At 41.6% G+C, this 25,159-nt stretch overlaps 2 protein-coding genes, 1 long non-coding RNA gene and 1 pseudogene across 9 annotated transcripts in view; 2 read left to right on the plus strand and 2 right to left on the minus strand.

Annotated features, from left to right (window-relative positions):
* The window catches only part of Ccdc14 (coiled-coil domain containing 14), a 74,713-nt gene extending 73,681 nt beyond the window's left edge, over positions 1-1,032 (minus strand). For 2 of the 5 annotated variants that reach the window (XM_029568166.1, XM_029568168.1), the window contains exon 1: positions 698-823. Coding sequence is in view for 2 of the 5 variants with exons in the window: in XM_029568169.1 (XP_029424029.1) it covers positions 854-883 (30 nt within the window). In the remaining 3 variants the exon portion in view is untranslated. Of the gene's footprint in view, positions 1-697; positions 824-853 lie in introns of those variants that run through there. The other 3 variants (XM_029568169.1, XM_008842963.3, XM_029568167.1) reach the window with 3 other exon arrangements.
* A 157-nt stretch (positions 1,033-1,189) lies between these two features.
* Positions 1,190-23,435, plus strand: LOC103741994. 3 transcript variants are annotated; one of them, XR_003851064.1, is made up of 4 exons: positions 1,190-1,305; positions 22,086-22,165; positions 22,249-22,303; positions 23,379-23,430. It is a non-coding gene; the product is annotated as an uncharacterized LOC103741994 (long non-coding RNA). The 3 variants fall into 3 exon arrangements; XR_003851063.1 differs by having other exon boundaries at positions 22,086-22,303; positions 23,379-23,435; XR_003851065.1 differs by lacking the exon at positions 1,190-1,305 and adding an exon at positions 20,173-20,532 and having other exon boundaries at positions 22,086-22,303; positions 23,379-23,435.
* Positions 10,949-22,264, minus strand: Ropn1 (rhophilin associated tail protein 1). Its single transcript, XM_008842965.3, has 5 exons — positions 22,115-22,264; positions 18,983-19,100; positions 17,651-17,812; positions 12,907-13,082; positions 10,949-11,122 (listed from the first exon to the last, which is right to left on the minus strand). Exons 1-5 carry the CDS (start codon positions 22,228-22,230, stop codon positions 11,056-11,058), a joined length of 639 nt encoding a protein of 212 aa, XP_008841187.1. The 5' UTR covers positions 22,231-22,264; the 3' UTR covers positions 10,949-11,055.
* Positions 22,432-22,542, plus strand: LOC115072015 (annotated as a pseudogene).
* Positions 23,436-25,159: the final 1,724 nt, after the last annotated feature.

The following is a 25,159-nucleotide window of genomic DNA, read 5'->3' on the forward strand; positions in this document are numbered from 1 at the left end:
ATTTTGGCAAACAACAGGAAAAACACATGCTTGCAAAACCTAAATATTTCGATAGATAGATAGATGATTGATAATCTCCCTGAAAGCCTATAATATGCCAAGTGCTGTCCTAAACTTCCAAGACAGAGAATTAAATACTCTACGAGTATTAGTAGATTAACAACATGTCCAGCATGAAAAGTTTGATAAAGACTACAGGATGTGGAGGGTGACCTGAGGAGCACTCAACCAATGGAGATATGAGGCAGAGATTCTAGAGATGGCTCTTGAACTGAAGGCCAAATGGAAAATGGCATTATCTGGTCCAGAAAGGTATTTCAACTATAATTTGAAAAGTCACGTAGGCACAAGGGCAGATCACCCAGAGCACTGCAGGGTTTAGTGCTAGACATGATTGCATTGGGGCTGAAAAGTATTCAAAACGATTCTGCTGCCAAATAATATTAATCATGAAAAAAAAAATTCCCATGTCGAACTTAAGTCCTTTAAAGAGGCGTGCATTTGAGAACGGTAGGGCTAGAGGCACAGACGCTATTTGGGAGACCTCAAAATATAAGCAACGCTGGATTTGAAGTTCAGCTAAGGGAGGCACTGCTTCAGAGTAGAGAAGCTGGATGCAGGGAGAGGACGAACTAGCTACTGAGCCAATGATGAACCCAAAGATTCTGGAGGACCAGACCTCGAACAGGGCACTGACCTAGGGGACAGACTGGCGGTGTTAAGGTCCCTTCACCATTTTCACTGCCGCAGCAATCTTTGTTTTCATTTTTCAAACACCTTCACTAGTCCCCGGCTCCAGTCCCCGAGGTCGGTCCCTCGCCACCCCTCAGTGGACTCGGTCAGTAGCCCTCACCTGGCCGGGTCGAGGTCCGGACCTGACCATTTCTTTCAGTCTCAGAAAATCCCAGATGTAGGGAAAGGAAGACGAAAGGAAAAAGGAATTAACCGCCGCGCACACCTTGTCCCGCCCCCTACGCTTCCGCTTCCGGGAAGGCGCCCGCCGACTGCCGCGCCTTACTGTCTTCCTTTGGGTCCCAGTGTGGGGAATAGACTCCGCCCGGCTCACCAACCGGACACACTAGCGGAGAGTGGGAGGAGCCAACAGCGTGCCCGAGAGGAGGGGGCGAGGGTGGTGGGCGGGGAGGGGCGATGGGGCGGGGCCGGTGGGCGGGGCTGGTGGCGTGTTTGATCCTGGCTAAGAAGGGCTGCGAAGAGAACCTGGATGCTGGGATGAGCCTGGCTCCCAACACCTGAAAATGCTGGTCCTGCAGCACCTGCATCAACTGGTTGAAGTGGGGACTAGGGGTAAGCCAGCACCAGGGCAAGGGGCTAGGATAGACTACCAGATAGGTTTGAGAAGTGATTTGGAGCTTTGTGTGCCATTCTAAATGTAATTTGTTCTTGATAATAAAAATCAAACCTCAGTACGGTAGTCTTTTAGTGATTCTGATTGCAATTTCAAAATTAATTACTGTGGCCTCTTAGAACGGTGCTCAGTTGTTTGGATTGGGGTTTATTCTGTGCATTGTTGTCTATTCTATTGAGATGATTGTTGTTTATAGAAAATGGCAATATTCTTACCACTGCCTAGCTGCCCTAATTGTAATAGAGATTGGTATTTAAGACATTGTATTAGGGATTGTTTTAAATTAAGTTGGAGAAAAATTAACTGACTCTTATTTTTATGGTTAAAAGGCTACCTTTGCAAAAATTGCATTAATATTAAACCCTGGGGGCTGGAGAAATGGCTCAGTGGTTAATAGCATTTCCTGCTCTTGAAGAGGACTTGGGTTTGGTTCCCAGCATCCACGTATGCAGTTCACAACCACCTATAACAATTCCAGGGTATCTGTTGCCTTCTTTTGGCCTCTGCAGGCACTGTACCCATGTGGTAATCTTACATATTCATAAAATAAAAATGTTTTAAAAATATATATTAAAACCCCAGAAGTAAAGGTTTTCTGACAATATATACTACTGAGGGATTTTAGAAAACCAGTATTCAGTGTGTCCAACTTACAGCCCACGGGCAGCATATTCCCCAGGATATCTATGAACATGTTCTAACACAAATCATAAACTTATTTAAAACATAGTAAGATTTCTTTACAATTTTTAGTAACTCTACTGCAGTTCTCTGCCATGTAGATGTCAACATCATGTCCCAGTCTCAAAAGTTAGACATGCCTAAGTGGCCCTGAAACTCTTCCCTTTCCTTCCATCCCTCTATTAAGTGTTCACCTGAGATTACAAGTGTTTTTCTTGATTAATTTTGTTTGCCTTATTGTTTTCTTACATACTTTTTAAAATATATGTTTTTAAAAATCACCTATAATCCGACAATCCAGGGATCTTTGCATCTTTTGCATCTTCGATACATTCCCTTCCAGATTTTTGCCACTTGAATATATGTGTATATTACTGTGTTTTTAATAGCTCATTAACATTTTCTTGTTAATAAGTACACAATTATAAAATGGCTGTGTGGTTTTCCATTTTTTTCTTTCCTTTCATTTTTCTATTGTTCATTTGTTATTTGCTATTATAAATAATGCAGTAGGCTAAGATCTGAAAGTGAATTTGATGAAAGGGAAGAGAAGGATGTTCTTTTGTTATTTTTATTTTGGGTTTCATTTTTTAATTTTTAAAGGTTTTTGTTCTTTGAGATTTTCATACATGTATACAATGTATTTTGATTTTTATCTATCCCCCACAGCCTTCCTCCAGACTCCCCCAACACATCCCTATGTATTTCATGTTCTTTTTAAAAAAGCTTTTTTTATGTTTTTAAAATGTGTGTGCGTGCGTGCATGCATGCGTGCGCATGCTGCATGTTTGCCTGATGCCCACAGAGGCCAGAAAAAGGAATCAGATCCCCTGGAACTGGAGTTACAGATGTTTGTGAGCCATCATGTTGGTATTAGGCACTGAATCTAGGTCCTCCACAAGAGCAGCAAGTGTTCTTAACTATTGAGCCATCTCTCTAGCCCCTCATGTCTTTTTAGTGCTGCCCCCAACAAGTGGATATAGGACCATCCACCGGAGCATAGGCAATTTATCAGTGGTCACACCCCCAAAGAAAAATGATTCTCCCTCCCCCAGCAGCCATCAACTTTCAATAGCTACTCAGCTTGGGGGGCACCAATTTTGACTGACTTGGTCTTGTGCAGGTAACCACAACTGCTGAGTTCATGAGTGTATTAGCCATGGGATTTCCAGAAGTCAGCATTTCACAGCTCTTCTCCCCATCCTCCAGCTCTTACATTCTTTCTACTCTCTCTTCCGTGATGTTCTTTGAGCCTTGGGGGAGGGGAGGTTGATATAGATGTCTCATTCGGAGCTGAACACTCATGTCACCTATTACCAGCACTTTGGCCAACTATGAATCTCTGCATTAACCACTCACCACTGCAAAAATCCTAAGGTTGAGCACAGCACAGATCTATGGGTATAAACATATTTAGAAGATAATTTGACAATATGACATTTAGAAAAGCAAATAGTAGAGTCCCTCCTAGGGCCTATGACCTCCTGAGCCATGGGCTTTTAACCAGGTTGACAGTACCAGCTATGAATTCCCTCCTGTAGAGCAGGCCTCAAATCCAATCAGAAAGTGATTGGATAGCCCCACAGAGTCAGGGTTTTGTTGCACCAGTGGACACATCTTGTCTGGCAGGTCAACAAATGGGGGGGTATTCTAAACATAACAATATAGCATGTTGAGTGAAAAGGGGACTAGAGGGCCTGTGGCTGAATACCATGAGAATGGAGATGTGTATAGGGGTTGGACTCTGAAGTCCTCATAGGTTAAGGATTCAGTTTACTATCCTAAAGACAAAGGGAATATGTAAAGGTTTGAACAGAGCACCGTGAACTGAATGAACTTTCACAAAGATAGCGGCAGCAGAATAGTGCAGGGGCCTCCAGTTGGCAGCCCCCAGCCAAATCCCATCAGTTACTATTTTTTGTTGTTGTTCAGCCCATGAGAAATGTAGCATTTTAAAGTAGTTTTCTTTAAATCAAAAGAACAATATTTTTAATTTTTTGATTTATTTTTATTTTATATGTATGTTTTTTACTTGAATGTATCTAAGTACCCATGTTGTGCAATGCCCACAGAGGCCAGAAGAGGGCATTGGATCCCCCTGGAACTAGAGTTACCAACTGCTGTTAGCTCCCATATGGGTGCTAGGAACTGAACCTGGGTCCTCTGCAAGACCAGTCAGTGCTCTTAACCTTTGAGCCATAAATCCAGCCCCCACCGCAAAAATAAAATTTCATGGCATGTGAAAATAATGTGCCATAAAGTTTAATTGGAACTAGTTCAGATTATAATCCTGAAAGAGACAATCCCAAAGCCCCAAATCCTGAATGGTGAAATTCTGAAACCCCAAATGGCAATTCTCATTATAAGGGCTATATAAAAGACTATGTAAGCAGGGTAGACATAAAAATGTTGGAGATAAGAAAATCTTGAGTTATATATGGGACAGATGCATCTTGTTATGTGAAATAAATATATAGAGACTTGTGAAGCATTACTTTGGGGGTGTCAGTGAGGGAGTTTTGTGTGTGTCTGAGTGAAGTATGTGGGGAAGGCCCACCCACCATGTTGGTGAGCATCCTCCAATGCTGGAACAATCACATTGGTTTTTGTATTACCCACAGCCACTTTCCTGATGAACTAAGTGGTTGTGGCAGAGCCCCTGTGCCCCTCAAAGCCTAAATTATTTGCTATCTGGACCTTTATGCTGCATAGGGTGTTAAGGGGAAAGGCAAACATGGTTGCTTGTTTGATTTTGTTTTTCAAGATAAGGTCTCCCAATAGCCCCAGCTTTCTAGTCTCTCTCTCAAAGATCAGCCTTCCTCTGCCTCCCAAGTGCTGGGATTAAAGATGTAGGCCACCACACCCAGTGGCAAGCATGGATGTAAGTTCTTTCCCCCACCCCTAGTTCTGCCTTTCTCCTTGTCACTCAGAACTGTCCCTCAGTACAAATTCATCCACTGGGGTCTAGTCAGCCTATCTAGAGTCACTCCCTTAAAGAAGATCAGCTCTTCCTTACTCAGTAGTAATCAGCTGCCCAATAGTTCTTCAGCTAAGATTGGGGCCTGCTGCCCATTTCCACAGGTTTTGTTTAGTTGATAGAAATAACCATTTGAAGATAGAGAAGAAGGAGAGAGATTGAGGTATGTCTCCATTCAGAACCATCAGCTGATGCATAAGATTTCTGCAAATATAGCTCCTTCAGAGCTCAGTAATCAGCTGCCCAAAATAGCTTCAGCTAAGATTGGGGCCTGCTGCCCATTTCCACAGGTTTTGTTTAGTTGATAGAAATAACCATTTGAAGATAGAGAAGAAGGAGAGAGATTGAGGTATGTCTCCATTCAGAACCATCAGCTGATGCATAAGATTTCTGCAAATATAGCTCCTTCAGAGCTCCCAGGGCTCCAGTTTCCTGGAGGCTCCAGTAAAACATGGCCTCCACTCCCTATCTCTTCAGTCCTAAGAGGGATAATGGTTTGCTGGTCCCTGGGTTACACAACACCCCTTGATGGTTTCCTTGTCCACAGCTCTGTAAAATCTTCAATTATTTTTTTAAATTGGGCTATCTTCTGTTTCCTGCCAGGACCAGGCTAATAGGAAGTCTGGGTTCAATACAAGGACATTGGGACAACAGGGAAGGGCCTAGAAGTGATGAAGGGGGCCCATTTGAGAGAAGCATAGGAGGTTAAATGGACAGACTTGGTGATAGATTTGGGAAGGTAAAGGAGTGTATATTGTCCTTACTTCTGGTTTCTGTGTTTTATGCAGGAAAAAGCCACAGTGAAGAGGAAAGTTCATAGACTCATTTACCCTCTAGGTATTTTATTGTGGAAAAAGGAAAACTAGGATGTCTTTAGGGCATGTTGAATTATAGAGTGCCCTGGATTCATTTTAGAGAGGACTGAGTCAGCTACTGGTAGGTATTTGAATCTGAAATTTGGTGGAGATGGGAGCTATGATACACATTTATCTGTAAGCTTCTGAGTTTACCCTCAGATTAGTTCCTCAACTTTCCATGTCTTTCTCTGCCTCCTGAAAATGACGATGCATGCCCCAAATGAAAATGGAATAGCAACAATTCTCATAATTATAATTTTTAATAGTTATATGTCTGCATTCTCAAGTAGAATTTAATTTCTATGAATTTGAAGACCTTACCTTGTTCAGGGACGGTCCCAACTCTCTAGCACAATTCTTTGCATATAATAGGGATTTAAAAATTATTCATCAGGGCTGGAGAGATGGCCCAGTGGTTAAGAACACTGGCTGTTCTTGCAGAAGACCCGGGTTTGAATCCCAGTACCCACATGGCAGCTAACAACTGTCTATAACTCCAGTTCCAGGGGATCCGATGGCATCTTCTATCCTCTGCAGGCATTGCATGACACGGGTGCACTTACATACATGCAGGCAATACACTCATACACATAAAATAAAAATAATAAATAAAATATTTTTTAAAATTATTCATCAAGTGAGTAAATGAACCAACCATTTTTAGACTACTCTGGCACACTGGGACTGCCAGCTACTTGACTGTTCAAGATTCAGGGCTATCCAGAGCTCGTCCTGTGAACCTGACCTGTAGGTTTTAGTTCCTCTAACTTGGGTGCATAGCTCTATTTAGTTCATCCAGTCTTTGTTAACTCAGCACGATGGACCAATGACCTTTCCAAATGATTCACCTCTAAATGATTTAACTCTCTGGTCATGTTTGACCATGTTCCAAGAGAAAACTAAAGTTGCATGTGTGTGAAGATCTGAATTGAATCACAGGTTTATAGCCAGGGTGTAAGATTCAAAAGCAAGACCCTGTGGATAATGTCCCAAGTTGCAAGCATGTTGAACACAGTTGGGCTTGGAAAGATTTGTGAACTGTGTTGTTGCCTTGCCTCAAACCATTTGGTGCTTTCTGCAGTTATTTCCAACCAAAGGTTTTTGACTTTTGGAGATCATATACAACTTTGAGAATTGCTGAAAGCTTTGTAAGATTTTTCTCAGGCAAAATGCTAATGTGCACATTTCTGCAATATATTTGCATGAAATATCATTAGAGGTATTCGGGAGCCACTCCAAGAATTTCAGGTTAAGATTCCTCTTCTAATCTAATTCAAAACCAGTTATCCACACTCAAGTGTTCAACTCTTGTTGCATAGTGGGTAATACTGGAAGTTGTTGGCTAACTAGGGGTTGAGGGGTAAAGGGTCACTAATTGAATGGTACCAAGGAGAAGGCAGGGCAAGAAACACAGTGAAAAATGGAATTAAGCGGTATTTTTTATATTTTCCACTGAAGCTTTAAATGTATCTGCAGCCTTCACTTTCATCAAAATATCTTAATTTAGGAAGGAAAGAACCCACTTCTTTTTCTTTATAAAATCCTAGGTTTATTGCTTCCTGAATGTGTTTTCTTTTGAAGTAAGAAATACATACCATCTGTTCTAAGGTTCTTAGTTTGACAGCTTAGCTGGGGTCATGCTAGGATGCAGAAATTGCTGAGTGTGATAGGAAGGCCTGTGATAGGAAGGATGGGTCTGACAAGGTCTGTTGACAAGAATCAAGAGTCTCATTGGAATGATCTCATTATAAAGAAGGAGTTCGGAGGGGAGAATGTGCCAGGTTTGTGGGTCAGGAGTGAATTTCAGTGCAGCACTATGTCAGTCACATATTGCCCTGCAGCCTCCCTGGACTGGTGCCTGGCTCATGGAGAAGCAATAATACCAATTAAATGTTAAAACATCATTAAAGTTGTCTTAGATACTGAGCGACAGAACAGACTAGGAAGATGACTCAGTGGGTAAAGCACTTTATCACATAAGCATGCAGAGCTGAGTCTGGATCCCCAGAATGTACATAAAGTTGGATGCAGTTACACACATCTGTAATCCCAGAATTCCTAGGGTAAATAGGAGGTGGAGGCAGGAGAATACAGGGCCAACTAGCCTGGGAAATGCAGCAGCAGACAGGAGACCTGTCTCAAACCAGGTGGAAGGCAAGGACCTACACCCTAGGTTGTCTTCTAACCGACACACACACACACACACACACACACACACACATGCATTTTTTTCTAAAAAAAAGCAATAATGCAACAACAGTGTTGCCAATTGCTTAGTCTCAGTTGATGACTGCTGTATCATCAATAACTTCATATCTGTATCCAATCTACACACTTTAATGTGTGGGATTTCATTCTTATTCTAAGATTACGTGTGGCTGCTAAGATTGAGTTTCTGATTTCAATCTGATTTCCCAATAGTACAAGGACCCTTTTCATTATGTTTGTGAACTTATCTTTTTACTTTATAGTTTTCTAAATTAGGGCTGTTGCCCTCCCCCCCCCCACTCCTAGGCAAGAGTATATTTCAATTCTTTGGTAATAGTGCAAGAGAAATTGTGAGATGCCAAGCAATTGAGGCAAGTTAAAGGCTTCCATTCATTTTCTAATCCTGATGAATTATAGGGCCAGGTTTCACCTGTAATACTTTAGCCTTTCAAACAGCCTTTGGTCCCTGAATGGATAGAAATGACCTACACCACACTGACCAGGAAAACAGGCAGGATTAGTCATTGCCCACCTTCTGCAGGGCAAAGAATTTGTTTCAGGTTCTTTGATTGTTTGGCTCTAAGGAAAAATCAAGGGCCCATATCTTTCCTTCTAAGATTGTCTTTCACATTAGACATAAACAGACAAAATTCTCCTCAGGCTGTATAGAGAAGGGATATATTTACACAAGCCGATATGATGGGGTTTTTGTTTTTCTTGTTGTTGTTGTTGTTTTGGGTTTTTTTTTTTTTTTAGCAAAACAAATTTAAGGGGAATTATATTACAAGTAGAGGGGCTCAATCCAGCAACCTTGTCACACCAGATGTTAAGAACAATAGTAAGGGACTGGGGAAATGAAGCCAGAGGCTTCAGGTCCTGAGTTCAGATCCTCAGCTCTGCAGCACCCATGTAAACTGTTCCACATCCATGAGTATATGGGCAACATAAACTGAACTTGGTGGGTTATAAAAAAATTAATTAATTAAATAAAACCATACAAAGTTAGGAGGGAGAAGGGACAAAGGGGTGGTTCTCAAGGAAGGAATTAGGGGGAGGACCAGGGTGTGAATATGATAAAAATACATCGTATGAAATTCTCAAATAATAAAAATGTACTTTTAAAAACTGGATGTAATTGCATATGTCTATAACTCTAGTATGGGGATAAGGCAGAAATAGATGGATGTCCAGAGCTCACTGGTCAGTCAGTCTAGCCAATCAGTTAGTGCTGGGTTCAGTGACAGACCCTGTGTCTCAAAAAAATAAAGTGAAAGAGCAGTCAAGGAAATTTTAATTGCAACAGTAACCTCTGGCTTACACACACACACACACACACACACACACACACACACACCAATAATCATAGCCTGTTCATTTCCTCTATTTCTTTCAAGAAAGAAAACACCTTAAGAGCCTGTTAGAAGGACTTGAACTCATGCAGGAGATAAGTACTGTCGAAATGGATCTCTTGAACTACTAACTACTGATTTCTGGAACTCTTGTTGTACCCCATCCACTGGACCCCAAAAAGACCACCAAGGACCCAACACACCAAGATGAAAAAGCAAAGGTTTATGGTTTATTCGAGCTTAAGCTTGGGCTCTCAGACCTCACCAACTCAACGGATCCGTGCTGAGAGCCCAGAGTAAGGGACAATGGAGCCTTTTATAGGTTTTAGATAAAAGGGTGGGGGGAGATACCGAAGATACATTTTGGTTGGTTCAAGGAGCCCGCGCGCACCAACATAATTTTAAACTGATTGGATGTATAAGATGCAGCCCTGGAAGTTTCTTATTGGTAGGTGCTATTCTCAGGGCTGTGGAATGTGCTGACTGTTACCTGTGGGGCCAGGAGTCTCTGTTTTTACCTTATAGGGCAGTTTTTATGCTCGATCTTGCTTAATCTATAGTTTCCTGGAAGGGGGGTGGGGAATAGCAGGCAGGGGTCAGGGCATGCCAGGGTATGTCTAGGCATGTCTAAAGCAGCAGCCAAGCATTTTACAGAAGCTAAAAGAGCAATTAGTGGGGGTCTGGAGGGATTGGGGGGTAGCAGGTGAATGAAGAGGGTCTCAGGGTTCTACACTCTGAATTAGTACTTCTAAGGGTTACTTAAAGTGACATGTTCATTTGTTCATATCTTAGTGTTAGGCTGTGAGCTCTTCTTCTCCCTCTTTCCCCTCCCCTCCCCTGCCTTTCTCTCTCTCTCTCTCTCTCTCTCTCTCTCTCTTTCTTTCTTTCTTTCTTTCTTTCTTTCTTTCATCTTTCTTTGTCTCCAGGGAACTATAGCCCCTGGAACTCATTATGCTCATTATGTAGACTTGGCTTGCCTTGATGTCATAGAGATCTGCCTGCCTCTGCTTCCCTCGAAGGTATGCGCCACCACATCTGGCTAGACTGACTTCTTGAGAGGAATTCAGATATGATATGCCTGTGCATACCTAGAAGCCGCCTTAGTTTCTGGCTGGGATTACCCAGCCTAACAAAACCAACCAGTCAACCATATAGATTCTGTTATTTATCTGAAATTCAACTCAACTGAATGTTTTCATCTTATCTGGCACCTTTATTCCTGGAACACACCTCAATAAATATTGATAAGTGAATAAAGGATTGGATAAATGGCTAGCATAGAGCAGTAAACTGGTAAAAACTTGCTGACCATGTAAAAGATACTCATCTAAACTACACCTCACAACCATAAAGCACCAAAATCAGGCCAATCAGCATCCTAGCTTTTTAAATCAAGGCTTGGCTTTGACTTGAGATGTGTTTTCTATCCATGCTGTCAGTCGCTTTCACTCCAGTGCATTTGTCCCAACAATTTTCCATCTGAATTCCACACATTTCTGGCTTCATATGTTGCCAAATTGTTTATTAGTTGTACCAGTTGTACAAGAAAATTGACTTTAGATGGTGGATGGAGTTCAGTCATTCTGAAGTGTAACCATTCCTGTCGAAATTGTGCTTTTATTCCAGCCGAACCCTGGGGTTTTGGGTAAAGTCATTCACCTTGATTAAACCATCAGGACCAATTCTGTTTGGAAAAACAGGTATCTTGGATTAGTTTGTTTAACAATTAATCTTAAGAAAGATACCATATAAAGAACTCTATCACTCCAAACTTGTTTTGCTGCTGTAGCCTCAAGGCGTCATATACCCTTAACTCTTTAAAAAAGTATTATTATTTTATTTTTTATTTTTATTATTATTTTACTAGTATTGTGTGTGTGTGCCATGTCACATCTGCGGTGGGGTGGGGTCAGAGTACAACTTTTTGGAGTTGTACCTTTACATGGGCTCCAGGGTTGAGCTCAGGCCTCCAGGTCTCCGGGCATGATCAATAAGCACCATTATATGCTGAGCCATCTCAGCCCTTTCTTTTAACTCTTAGTTCTCTGCCTCTTCCCGATCCTTCTCCTCCTCCTGGGCTTTCTTTTCTGCCTCTGTCTCTATGCCTCTTCCTCCTCCACTGCTCAACCTGAGAGGCACCTGGATGGCTTATTAAGACACAAATTCTTGGACCTCATCCCCAGAGTTTCTTAGTAAATCCAGGATGGAGCCTGGGACTCTGCATTTCTACCATGCTCCCAAGTTCTGCTTTTGCTATTGACTTCAGCAGCCTTCTAGGAGTCACCTTCCTACATAATTATTTCCTTTTTAAAAATATTTTTTATTTTTATTTTATGTGTATGAGTGTATTGCCTGCATGTATGTGAGCGCACCCATGTCGTGCGGTGTCGCAGAGATCAGAAGAGGGCTTCGGATTCCCCTGGAAATGGAGTTAAGGACGGTTCATAGCTGCCATGTGGGTGCTGGGAATCGAACCTGGGTCCTCTGGAAGAGCAGTCAGTGCTCCTAACCACTGAGCCATCTCTCCAGCTCCATCTTTTTATCTTTTCTCAAATCAGTATATCATGTTCCTCAAAACAGAATAATATATAGTTATTTTTGGCTTATGATGGGATGCAAGTCTGTGACTCCTGATAAAACCCATCTAAAGTTAAAAATACTGTGTCTAGGGACTGAAGAGATGGATCAGTGGTTAAAAATGCATACTGCTCTTTCAGAGGACCTGAATTTGGTTCCCAGCACCCATGTCAGATAGTTCACAACTACCTATAACACCACGTCCAGGGGTGCCTCTGAGGGCACCTACACTCATGTGTACATACTTAAGCATAGACACACATACATACACATATTTTAAAAATAAAAATAAATCCTGGGGCTGAAGAGGTGGTTCAGCAGTTAAGAGTACTGGATGCTCTTGTAGAAGACCCAGGCTTGGTTCCCAGCACCCACATAGTGGCTAACAACTGTTCATAACTAGTTCTAGGGGATCCAATACTCTCTTCTAGCTTCTGCAGGGATTGTATGCACATGGTGCACTTACATCCACTCAGGTAAAGCACTCATCATATAAAATAAATATAATAAATAAAATATTTTTAAAAACAAAAACCAAAAATAAATCTTAAAAATCTGAATAAAAAATGTCAAATCTAAATTTCAAAGTTATTGGCCACCCCAGCTTGGTAACACAGTACAAGTACATGACAAAGTATTGGCTCCCTTAAGGATCACAAGACTGATTGGGAGCTGTGACTTGCATCAAAGGGGATATTATACTGCAATATTGCCAGCTCAGGAAATTAGTTCCTACTAACTGAAAAATGGTTTTACATCATTGTAAAATTGAAATATTGTAGATGACGTCATTGTAAGTCAGGGCCTGTGTTTAGCAGCCTTGCTATAACTTGACCCACTAGGTCTTCCTCCCAGTATACTTTGATTTTCAATAGCTAAAAATTTACTTACACTTCCTGTTCAATGTAGTTTAGCATCCTGCTGACATGGGATGAAGAGATTTCTCCATCTACTTCAGCGATATACTTGTAGAGAAATTGGAAGGTGCTGAAAGGAATCCGAGGTGGTCCTCCATCATGATCACAGGATAAAACTTCACACACTATCTTGAGAGTTTTGGCAATGGTCTATAAAACCATAAGACAGAATGAGGAGATAGTCACTCCTTCAGGGATACTTCCCTCAAATTTATTTAGACACAAGAAAGCAAACAAAAATATTGTTTCATACAAGATGAGGTAGGAATGATTTCAGATTCTAGAAAACTTTACATTTTCACTAAATCAATTTATTCTAACCATACCGACTATTGAACATCATTCCATCTTCTTTCCTTTCTTTTTTGGAGGGCTACTGTCAGGGAATTCCAAATATTCCTTAAGATATTTATTAGTTTAATCAGAATACTTCATCAAAGGAGAGCTGAGTTTACATCTAAGAAAATTAGATCTATTTTGGGCCAGTGAGATGGCTTGGTGAGTAAAAGCACCTGACACCAAGCCTGAAGACCTGGTTTCAATCCCTGGGACACACATGGTAGGAGGAGAGAACCAGTTCCTGAAAGCTGTCTCCTGACGCCATGCACTTGCACACACCCCGCACTGCCCCCATACAGAGTGAGCAAGAGCAAGACACAGAGCGCACGAGAGAGAGAGAGAGAGCAAACGAGAGAGAATAATAAATAAAAAACCCTCTTATTATTGTCCTCCAATCTTATCACCTAAAGGATAGAGCTAATCCATCTATCATATTAAGATCCTAAGAGTTACGTTTGGCAAAGCCCTAATAGAGATGAAGAGAGTGAGAAAAGGGTAATAATGTCTCTAAGAAGATAGGAGTCCCACATGCTGGAAAAATGGTAATGAACATCAAGATTAAAAACCCATTCCTTTCCATAGGCATTTACCTAAATAAAATCATCTAGTTGTTGTTTTTTTTATTGTTGTTGTTGTTTTGTTTGTTTGCTTTTTTAATATAACACTGTCCTGGTTAGTTTTATTTTCAACTTGACACAAACTAAAGTCACCAGGGAAGAGGGAACCTTGAAAACACTGTCTAGATGGTGCTGCTTTTGTTGTGAGGCCTACAAAGATGGGAATCAATTTGGTTCATCTTCCTAGAGAATTTTGCTGGATGGCAATGATTTTAAATGCTATCTTCACTGATTACTATTCATTTTGAGTTAATATTTTAACAAACATTTTGTGAACTAAGCTCTTCAGCATACAATCATTTTAAAATAATAAGTCTTAGGATGTCAAAATTTTTTGAGGTTTGTAGCTTTGTAGCAGGCCACTTTCCTGGAGATCCTCGCATGGAAAACACTATGAAGCCTTACAGGAGGCCTCATTCTGAGTACCTCCATTAACACAGACAGTTGGGAGGGTGGCATGTGTGAGGCTCTCAGTGGGATGGGAAGGTCTGAGTGTGAGATGAGGTCAGCATGGAAGTGGTTTGGAGTAGATTTGCAAGCAAGAGTATATGCACTGGACTGCATCATTCCACTTTCAGTACTCTCTACTTCTCTAAGGCAATTCCCGTACCCCCACTTTGTTATGTTGTACTCTTCCTTGAGATGCTGTTACTGCCTGAACTGTCCTCCCCCTCAAGTTCATATATTGAAGTCCAAGTCTCCGAATCTGAGAATTTGATTGTATTTGGAAACAGGACTTTTAAAGAGTTAATTAAAACCAGTTATAATGGTGACACCTGTAAGTAAAGCACTTGGGAGGTTGAGGTAGGAAGATGAAAAGTTCAAGGCCATCCTGGACTACATAATGATACTCTTCAATAAACAAAAAGCCAAACCAAAACACCACCCAGCATCAACAGGTAAAGAGCTGATTAAGTTGAAATGAAGTAATTAGGATGGACCTTAATCCAATATGATCAGTGTGTTCATAAGGAGAGTGTAACAGGAACGAGACATGACATACGTGGACTTAGGGATACAGGAGCAAAATAGCCCTTTACATGCCAATGACAGAGGCCTCAGAAGAAATAAGCCTTGAAAGCACACAGACCTTGAAACTTCAGGCCTCCAAAACTGTAAGACAATATACTGTAAGGCAATACATTTTTGTTTTTTAAGGCATTCAGCCTGTGATACTTTATTACTGTACAGAAAGTGCTTCTGAACTCAAAAGTCATCATTTATTGATCATTCATACAAGCCTAAAATTCTAACTAATAAATAGATGAATGGATTAAAGAATTCTTTGGAGTGGAACTTCTGATAAATTCAAGTCTAATATAAGCAGAGATCTTCATTCATCATAGCTTACTTGTAAAAGAAGGAAGAATTCCTAGACTTGTCTCCAAGGATATATGGATTAACTGGAATGTAAGCCCTCTACTAAATGGTGACACCCTGACTTTGTTCAGGCTTCTATAGTACATCTTAGACTCAGTAATATAATAAAAGTCAGAAATTTATTGCAAACAGTTCTGGCTGGAGGCTGGGAAGTAGAAGATCAAGGGCTGATGAAGACCTATTATTCATAGATGGTGATTCTTACTAACTCTAAAGGGGCAAACAGCCTCCTTCAATCCCCATTCATAAAACACTAATCCCCATTCATGAGGCTTGCACTCTCATGATGTAATCATCCCTCCACCCCTCTCCCAAAGCCTACTCATAATACCATCTCCTTGGGACTTTCAACATGAATTTGGAGAACACAAACTGCCTAGCCAAAGCACTAACCAATCTTACATTCAAACTCCAGTAAATAACATTTAAAATCATTGCCATCCAGCAAAATTCTCTAGGAAGATGAACCAAATTGATTTCCATCTTCCTAGGCCTCATGCAAGTAAGTGCACCCATGTTGTGCAATGCCCCTGGAAGATTCCCTGGAACTTGAGTTACAGATAGTTGTTAGCTACCATGTGGGTTCTGGGAATCAAACCCATATCCTCTGCAAGAGCAACAGTGCTCTTAACCTCTGAGCCATCTCTCTAGCCCCCAAGCATTGGAACCCAGAGGACCTGGGTTCAGTTCCCAGCACTCACATGGCACATAACAACCACCTGAAAATCCAGTTCCATGGGATCTGACACACTCTTCTGGCCTCTTTGGGAGTTACATGACACAGGTGCACTTACATACATGTAGGCAAAACACTCATACACATAAAATAAAAATAAAGTTACAATTTTTAAAAAATATTATTTATGATTTCTTTCAGTTCTTAAGTCTTTTTGTTTCCTGCAAATGTGAGCCCAATCCTGATTGACAGCTCATTTGTCCTGTTCTATTTGCCTCGCCTCTTTGGAGAATAATAATTTATTCATTATATAATGTTGCTATGAAAGACAATGAAAAAATAAACTGCAAATAGTCCCCTCTTTCCTTCTCTTTAAAGAAATGATTATGATGATAGTTGCAGGGGAAACCCATGGGAAAATTGGATTCCAATATTTCTGCCAAATTTACAGAGAAACAAAAATGCCAAATATGTGTTCCAAGCACATTTGAAAAGAAAGAACAGGATCGTGCTTGGATGTGCTGAATGATTCAAACTACATTTTTATACTTGTTGACTTGAACAGAGGCAATGCTTTCCTCATTAATTCTTAAACTTATATGTATTTCAAGGGCTTTAAAAATTAGTGATGACTCACTTTCTAAAATTATTTGTTTGGGGGCTGGAGAGATTGTTCAGTGGTTAAGAGCACTGGCTGCTCTTGCAGAGGACCCAGGTTCTATTCCCAACACCCACAAGGTGACTAACAATCATCCATAACTCCAATTCCAGGGGATACAATGCCCTCTTCTGACCTTTGTGGTCATTGTATGACAATGGGTGCACTTACATACATGCAAGCAATATACTCAGACACATAAAAAATAAATAAAATATTTTAAAAAATCATTTGTTTTAGTTTTGTTCATTATCAGTGGTTAACAAGAGGGAATCTGCATAGTAGACACCTAAGTTTTAGACACACATAAAAGTCGGTTTCACCATCTTTTCTTTCAAAACTGAGAAATGCCTTTTCCAGTTACCAAACAATCAAATTCGGAAAAGTCATGAATTTACATGAATATCCTTCATCCATGACTATTATAATTCTAAAAATAACCTCTTCTCTGTTCTTGCTTTCTTAAAATTAAAAAACAAAAAACAAACAAACAAAAAACCTCTTGCTTTCTTATTTCTGGTATCCACATGTTTACCAATAGCTTTCTTTAAGGTTGAACCTCTTTTAAGGTCTCTATTGGTATGGCTTCTAGGTATCTTGGCCCTAAAAATAAACAAGTCTTATTCTACAGCTGGCTCTGTATTGCTAGGAATTATGAAGAAGTGGGTAGAACAGAGTGAAAATAAATCTGAGGGCAATGACTGAAAATTCACACATAACCCAAAGCCATACTTTGACCAACTCTCTGCAGAGCCCGATGATGGGCCCCCTCTTGCCCAAGCTCCTGCTTTTGGCTGCTGAGCCTGGAAATGGCCTTAATTCAGAGAGCAGAAGTCACACAGAACAGCCTCATCTGGAGAGCTGACTGGATACAGATGGATTGCCCTTCCAGGCCCAGAGAGAAATTATGGAATATTTCAAAGTTTGTTTTTGTATTACTAAGAATTGAACCTAGGGCCTCACCCCATATTAGGCCAGTACTCTACCACTGAGTTATATCTCCAGCCCTCTTCCTTTATGGGATAAAAATGCAAAAAAGCTAACTTACAACTCCAAGGGAGCTACAAGCAAGGGCTAAAAACTTCAGCCACTCAATCTCCTCTGTGAAGCGACCCACATTCATCACACTGTTAAACAGATTTGTTGGGAGATTCAGCACCTTCCACATCTGGGCCAGTTCATCTGCATGGATGATCAGTCTGCCAGCAACCTGCAGGATAAGGAACAGACAGAACACAGAACATGAGGACAAGCAAGCTGCCCTGAGTTGTCACAGCACAAAGATGGGGATAGGGAGCTACAGAGACCAGAGGTTCTTGTTTGGCAGTTGTCTTTGCAAGGATTAGCAAAGAGCATGTAACTTAATATTTTTAAACTCCAGATGTCAGAATTATGGGAAAGATAAACATTTATACAACATCTAATTTTTTTCTGATGCCTTTATGGTCTCTAGTTTTATTCCTAGGTTGTCCCTGTAAGGCAGATAGGACAGCTTGAAAAACAGAACCACAGTCTGAAGGTTGCCTGAGACCTCTAGTGAGTGGTGAATCAAGAACAAGACATTGTCTATTCTAGACTTCACTGGGTTCTTTGCTTCTGTCTTCCCAGGAATGATATGTGGTACCCATGTGGCTGACTCTTGGGGTTTAGGCTAGAGATCTAACACCTAATCCCAGGAACTTTAGAGCTGTACCATGTTCACTGCACAGAGGACTTAGCAGTTAAAGGGAGAGGGGAATGGGTAGCTGGTTGTTGGTTAATGTTACAATGAGAGTGCAGATACCCCCAGTGAAGTGTCCCATCACTTTTCCAGGGGCTTTGATCCTAATGAAATGCTGAGCCTCTGGAATGCAAGGTAGGTCCTGAATCACCCAAACTCCTCTGTTCTGGATCCTAATGCAGGGAATGGTGCTGCTCATCCATGCTTCCTAGGAACTGGCCAAAACACAGTTTTCTTTAAGCTAGTTCATCCTCTTCCATTCATAGGCTAACTCCCAGGACAATGTAGTATGGAGAGTGTCAGGGTTTTCCCTGAAATCTAGGCTGTACCTGGACCTGGGATAGCAGTGAAAGTACATATGCAGTGCTCTCAAAATTATGATTGGGTCTCCTCTCATGGTCTTGATCCATTAGGGAGACACTGTTGAGAGACTGTAGGAGAGAAACACTAGCATTGCATGGAGCTCCTGAACATTCTGCTAGTTAGGGGGAATCTGTGATGACCCCAGGACAGCTCATCCTCCAGCCTCTTCCACATGAATTCCTGTTTGTCCCATTGAAAATCTACTTTCAGTCTAGGATTTAGTGAACTGTAGGGTAGTGCTAAGTGGCGCTTGTCTGTACTCACTTAGCCTCAACATCATCCCCACATGCCCCTTACTCGGGAATGCAGGGTCTTTAACAGTTCCGGTGTCAGCTCAGCCCAGTTGGATAAAGCAACTTGCTGAGATCGCTCTGTCCCTGGAGGAATCTCTCCACGGGACATGGCCTCAAAATACCTGCAAAAAAAAAAGGGTTAAAGAGTAGAGGAAGGTCCTATGTTCCAGGGGCATCTGGCTGTTTTAGACATTTACTCTTGTTGAGGGAAGGGAGTAGAGGAAAAAATATAGTATTTAATTTAGACACTGTTTGGTTCATTTGCATATGGGAAGAGTCTATGTTATTTTACACTTAAGGAAGGAGGAATGCTTAGGGAATAAAAAGTTTTTCTCTTCTCTAGGGATATGAGGATCAACCAACAGAAGTTTGGCACGCAATCACCTGGGGCATCAGTACACGCCCCTTCCGTCATCCTTCCTTAGTGTTTTATTCACACAGACAGACATATAGCTCTTAGGTCAGTTATAGGATATATGTGTATGTATTTGGTGCTAGGCAATAGGTAGGTAAAAGAAACCAGAAGAAGATGAGAGTGACATACATGAAAAATAACGTAAAGGATGTTGAAGGGTGAGTGAGAAAGAGTTTCTGGCCTGGGGTAGTGAGGCTTGCCTGGGGCTTCAGCAAGGAAGGAAAAGGCTGGCATGAAGAGGGTGGGCACAGGAGAAAAGACAAGCAAAAGAAGGGTTGAAACAGTTTTATGTGGTGGATATGAAGCAAAAGCCTCAAAGATTCCAGTTTAATATGTCTGTCCTCCACTGCTTTGTGGAGTGGGACTGAGTCCTATTTCAGGATTGGCACAAGATGGAAAGAGGCTGCTTCCAGCAGGGAGTGGGCACATGCAATTGACTTGTACATCCTAAAATGTCAGGGTCCGTCTCCATCAAAAAGTCTTTTATTATCCCTAAATCACAAACTTCTGTCCCTTTCTACTTCCCTGACTCCATTTCTTTCTTCATATCCGGGTAGAGTGAAAAGAACACAGAGGTGTTTTAGAAAATCCCATGTAGATAGTGGAGCTAAGTATTGTCTATCTCTGAGGCACATAGCAACCAGAGTTAAAGCTATAGGGACCAAAACAGTATCTTTCAGACCCCCCCCTTGGAGGTCCTTAGCAGGAAGAGCAGAAGAAATTCTTTAGGGACACTTTTTGACAGTATATATGAGAAATCTCCATAGGAAGGCCAGTGTTTGGGTGAATGTGGTACAACTTGACCCCTAAGAATAGGGTCTAACCAGATGAGGGAGATTTAAATGGCAGAGACAGCAGTACCACAGCACCTCGTTACTCAGAAGTGACTGTCCAGGAGGAGTTATACTGAGGACTCTCCAAATAGCTTTGGATTTTTTTTAGTGCTTGGTTAGTGAACATGGAAATGAAACTCTGCTCATGGATTTGGTCCTCTAGACCAAAATTGAGCTTCATTGCAAGTGAGCAACTCCATGGCTACAGAGGTACAAATTTATGCTGTCACACATGCCTGCTACAGGGAAAGCAAGTAAATGTCCTGGTGATGCCTGAGAAGTGGTTTCTTCGTTGATGGGGCATAGGTAAGGAATTCTTGCATGCAATGAATTAAAAACATGTTTTATCTTGGAAATACTTTGTGGAGTTCTATGTGCTAAAAGTTTGTAAGTCACATAAAATGATCTGATAAGTACTTCTGATGTCTAAACAGGATGGAGAATGTTCTTAGGTCATGCTCTTTTTCATTGCCATTAAAGTACAAACTGATCTTTCATGGATGTCTAAAAAATTTATGGCACGTCATACAATATGAAGCAAGCAAGCCACAATAGTGGAAAGTTTTCCTCCATAAATGTCAGGGACAATACCAAGAAACGTCATTTCTTACTATAATGCAGTAGCACAGGAACAATAAAATGAAGTTTTAAACAATCATATGGTAGAAAACTAAATCTGTCTATGCCAAAAGAAATTAGTCTTCTGATGTTAAAGTCCAATCTTAGAGGTAATATATACGATTTAAAATAGAAACCACACAGGATTCATGACTAGGCAAAGCAACTCCATTTAGATCTTTTTTACAGCACCTCTGGCTTACTTTCCTCCCTCTGCAAAAAGCTTCATCCTGGCCCAGCCTAGGGAGCAGGCGAGCACTAGCGTAGCCTCTGAAAGGGCTTCTTGTGCCTTCATGTGTCTTCAGAAAGGGGTTCACAGGTTTCCCTGCACTAGCTGGATAAACCTTCTCACACCTCAGATTCCTTTTCTATAGTCCACCACCTCTCCCCTCCACAACTACAGGCACTGCTAATGTAGTGATCATCCAGCAGGGAATACAGCCAGAAAAGGATCCAGGAGGGTCTTACTAACTCCCACCTCCTGCTCCAAGCCAGGCTGCCCTGTTCTAAGAAGCAATTTCATAGCTGGGAGGCCTTCTATGTAACCCGGAGGGAACAAGCCGGCAGCTACTGTGCAAACTCATACTCTGAGCGGCCTCTGGGGGCTCTCCAAGGCGCCGCATGCTTGAGCCACACTATACAGTAGGACTTGACCTCCTCGCTCAGTTCTGCCTCACTTTCCAGAATGCCATGTGACCACGGACATCTTTCTGTACAGGAAGATCAGTTCCATAAAATCCACTTAAGAAAATAACAGTCTTCCCAAAGACAGGATGCAAAATGTCTTTTGCCACGGAGGAAGGTGTTTCATTAAAAAAGCAGACTAGCTTAGTGTGAGTGGTCCACCCTGTCAGCTGGAGTAGAGCGCCCCTGGGGCACTGCTGCCATCTAGCGGTGAGATAGGAGAACGGGGTGCAGGTTTAAAACTGGGAAAGGCAGGCTGAGCTGCAAGCAAGGTTCAGCTGACTGCATGCAGGGATGCTGTAGGAAGACGTGTGCTAGAGTGGCATGGTAATCTAACAGCTGCTGTTTGCCCCAGGACACATGGCCTATTGCCCCGGCACATTGCTACTCAGTCTGGCTAGTTTAGCATCCCATCCTCGATCTCTTTCATGTATTTATGTGTAGATTTAAAGAATCTGAAAATTACAAAAGTTAGGCTAATCAGTCCGCACTGCCTGACTTCAGGCCTGACAACCTCAGGTTTTCAAAACCTTTTCTCCTCATTCCTGTCTTCCAAGGGAGCCTGAGGTGACAGAGGAAAACTTACTCCGCCGCCCACTGCATGAGATCCTGAGGCTGGGTCCAGATGGCAGCTTTGGTAAACTGCTTCAGCATTTCCGGCAGCTCCGGTGGGATGCATACTTGTTTGTCTATCTGAGACATTGATTTCTTGACCTACAGGCAGAACAACACAGAAAACAAGAATTTTATTTGAATCATAAACGATCATGGAAAGGTAAGATGATAGCAGTCCTGAACCCAGATCCTGTTTGACACTCATTTTGAGGGACTCTAACCTTTAAGACAGATATATTCTAAAAGGTGGATTAGTAATCACTGCTTTGTTATAAACAATTCTGTCCTGTGTTCAATGAAAGGAAAGGTAGTGCTCCCCTTGACAAGCCCTTGGGTCTAACAGCACTCATATGGTTAAAGCATTGCCACCTACTTTGTGGCATCTAATCACTATTTTTGTGTAAAAAAAAAAAAACAGAGGGAAATGTATTGGTTCAAAAAGCCTGCTGGAAAATTCACATACAGTGTATATACAACTGCATATGTATAGCTGAAGCTATATAACAAAAACAAATAAACAAACAAACAAAAAAACCAACAGTGCCAGACATGAGAAACCTCTCTTTGAGTTGTTGGTCAGGGTAGTCCAAGAGACTCCTAGCACAGGATATTGCCACAGTCCTTGACTGCCTCCCAGAACTTGAAGGTTAAGACCCTATTTGATGAAGACAGGCCACACTTTGGGCACAGGACTTGGAGCAATCCCGCTGGAACTAACCTGGAAGCCTGAAGATTAGCTCTCATGGTATCAGAGAATGCTATACAAGTACCCAGGGTGAAAACCAATCAATGGTCCTATCCAGCTTTAAAACCCAATAAATAATGATTGGCTCTGCAAACTATTGGTACTGTAGTGGCACTATTGTTTTTGTTTTTGTTTTTGTCTTTTTGAGACAGGGTCTCCCTGTAGCCCCAGCTGTCCTGGAACTCACTATGTAGACCAGGCTGGTCTCGAACTCACAAAGATCTGCCTGCCTCTGCCTCCCAAGTGCTGGGATTAAAGGCATGCACCTACAAGCCCGGCTGTAGTGGCACTTTTATCTTAAAAGTAATCAACAACTTAATTGGAATTAAGGCTGACTCAATGGGAGGGAACTCATGTGTGGTGCTGTAAACATAGCCAAATAAACAGGGCTGGAGAGGTTATAGATCCTAGAGAAAAACCTACTTTTGTCACATCCTTAGACCAATGTGGTTTCTTACTGTACTCTAAATATGCACCTTGTATTTTACAGACAAGTGTACCTCTCCACCACTCATCAAAAGTTTCTTTTTGGTGGCTTGAGAGATGGCTTAGCGGTTAAGAACACTGGTTGTTCTAGCAGAAGACCCAGGTTCGAATCCCAGCACCTACATGGCAGCTAACAACTGTCGGAAACTCCAGTCCCAGAAGATCCAACAGCCTCTTCTGACCTCCATGGGCATTGCACGATGCGAGTGCACTTACCTACATGCAGGCAATACATACATACACATAAAATAAAAATAATAAAAATTTTTTAAAAGTTTTTTTAAAAGTTTCTTTTTGCAACAGATGGAGTCTATTACAGAGTTCTACAACTAGTCAAGCACAGAGAATAAATGTCTGTGAGATACCCATCCCAAAGTGACACATCTACAGTGCAACCTCTACACTTAAGGCACAGAGCAGAACATATGAGGGAACATAGCAGAACAGGGGGCAGAAAGATATTAATGCACCTCTCAACTCTCAACAGCAAAGCTTCCTCATGCAACAGACGGTGATTAACCCAGAAAACCACAACTGGCCAAAGTGCAGAGAATAAGAGACTATGGAGTGCTTGTCTCTGAGTAGGACACCTATATCAAACCTCTGTCACCCCTGGCTACCATTGAGGAACCATTGTGGAAGAATGACTGTAAGAAAGGTCAGAAAGACTGTAAAAGCCATGGGTGGTAGATGACCAAGGAAACTGAGGTTTCCAGGTGGCTGGGAAGTTGCTCATATGAACTTACAGCAATGGTGACAGCATGCACAAGACCCATGTAAACTCAAACCAAACAAAAACCCAGCATAGAAGTGGGGAAGTGGGGAAGAAGCCCCAACCTTAACTGAGGAACTATTGGCAAATGATAACTACTAGTAGAGGGAGAGTTGGTTTTCTTTAAGGGAGCGATGATCAATAGGTCAACTAGGCTCCTGTGGATAGACTCACACCAAGAGACATTGAGGACACAAACCTGACTCTATAGGCCTTTATCTCTTTCTTTCTTTCTTTCTTTCTTTCTTTCTTTCTCTCTCTCTCTCTCTCTCTCTCTCTCTCTCTCCCTCTCCCTCTCTCTTTCTCTCTCTCTTAGTAGAATACAGAAACTTGATGAAGAAATGGAGGTACAGATATTGGAAGGACTCTAAATACGATCAAAATATATTGTATGAAATTCACAAAAATTAAAAATTTTTAAAGACTGAAAAAAAATTTCATGTGAAAAGTTCTAGGAACATTGAAACAAAATATGAAAATCTTCAGAGAAGATATATATTCTATGCATACACACAATGAATTTAACGTCTCTGGAAGAGGCAGACTCAAAATTTTGAAACTTCCCTGCTTTAAAACACCTAGATGACAGACAAATCTCCGTAAACATCTTTCCTATTGCTTTGCTGAGTTTTCAGTAAAGTTGAAGAACTCTTCAGGTGCGGAATAAAGTAAGTGAAACAGAATCCAGGATGGCGAGCACTTGAAGAATTACAGCTGATGCACGGGCATATGTGGGTGGGAAGAACTGGAATCCTGGAGACAAATGGCAGGGCACTGCTTGCCCCACTACAAGCACATGACTAAAGGATCCTGCCACTTCTGTCCTACACTTAAAATCCTGCAAGGGACATCACCCGTGGTGTGAAAAGATAGACTGGAAACATTTGCCTGCGTGTAGGGATACAACAGAGCTATCTCCATTGACTGATGCTTTTGTTGGGGGGGAAACAACTCCCAAAATGTGTAGTCACAGGTGAGAGCTACATCTAGATTCACGTCAATGGTGTCTATAT

The sequence above is a fragment of the Nannospalax galili genome, unplaced genomic scaffold, assembly GCF_000622305.1.
Source record: "Nannospalax galili isolate Female #2095 unplaced genomic scaffold, S.galili_v1.0 scaffold18, whole genome shotgun sequence".
NCBI lineage: Eukaryota > Metazoa > Chordata > Mammalia > Rodentia > Spalacidae > Nannospalax > Nannospalax galili.

Coding starts and splice junctions, on each gene's coding strand:
- Ropn1 (XM_008842965.3), bottom strand. CDS start 22,230: ATGTCTCAGATAGACAAACAAGTATGCATCCCACCGGAGCTGCCGGAA. Junction 13,083..17,650: donor CTTGTAGCTCCCTTGGAGTT/GTAAGTTAGCTT, acceptor ATGGTTTTATAG/ACCATTGCCAAAACTCTCAA. Junction 11,123..12,906: donor AACTACATTGAACAGGAAGT/GTAAGTAAATTT, acceptor TTTTCCAAACAG/AATTGGTCCTGATGGTTTAA.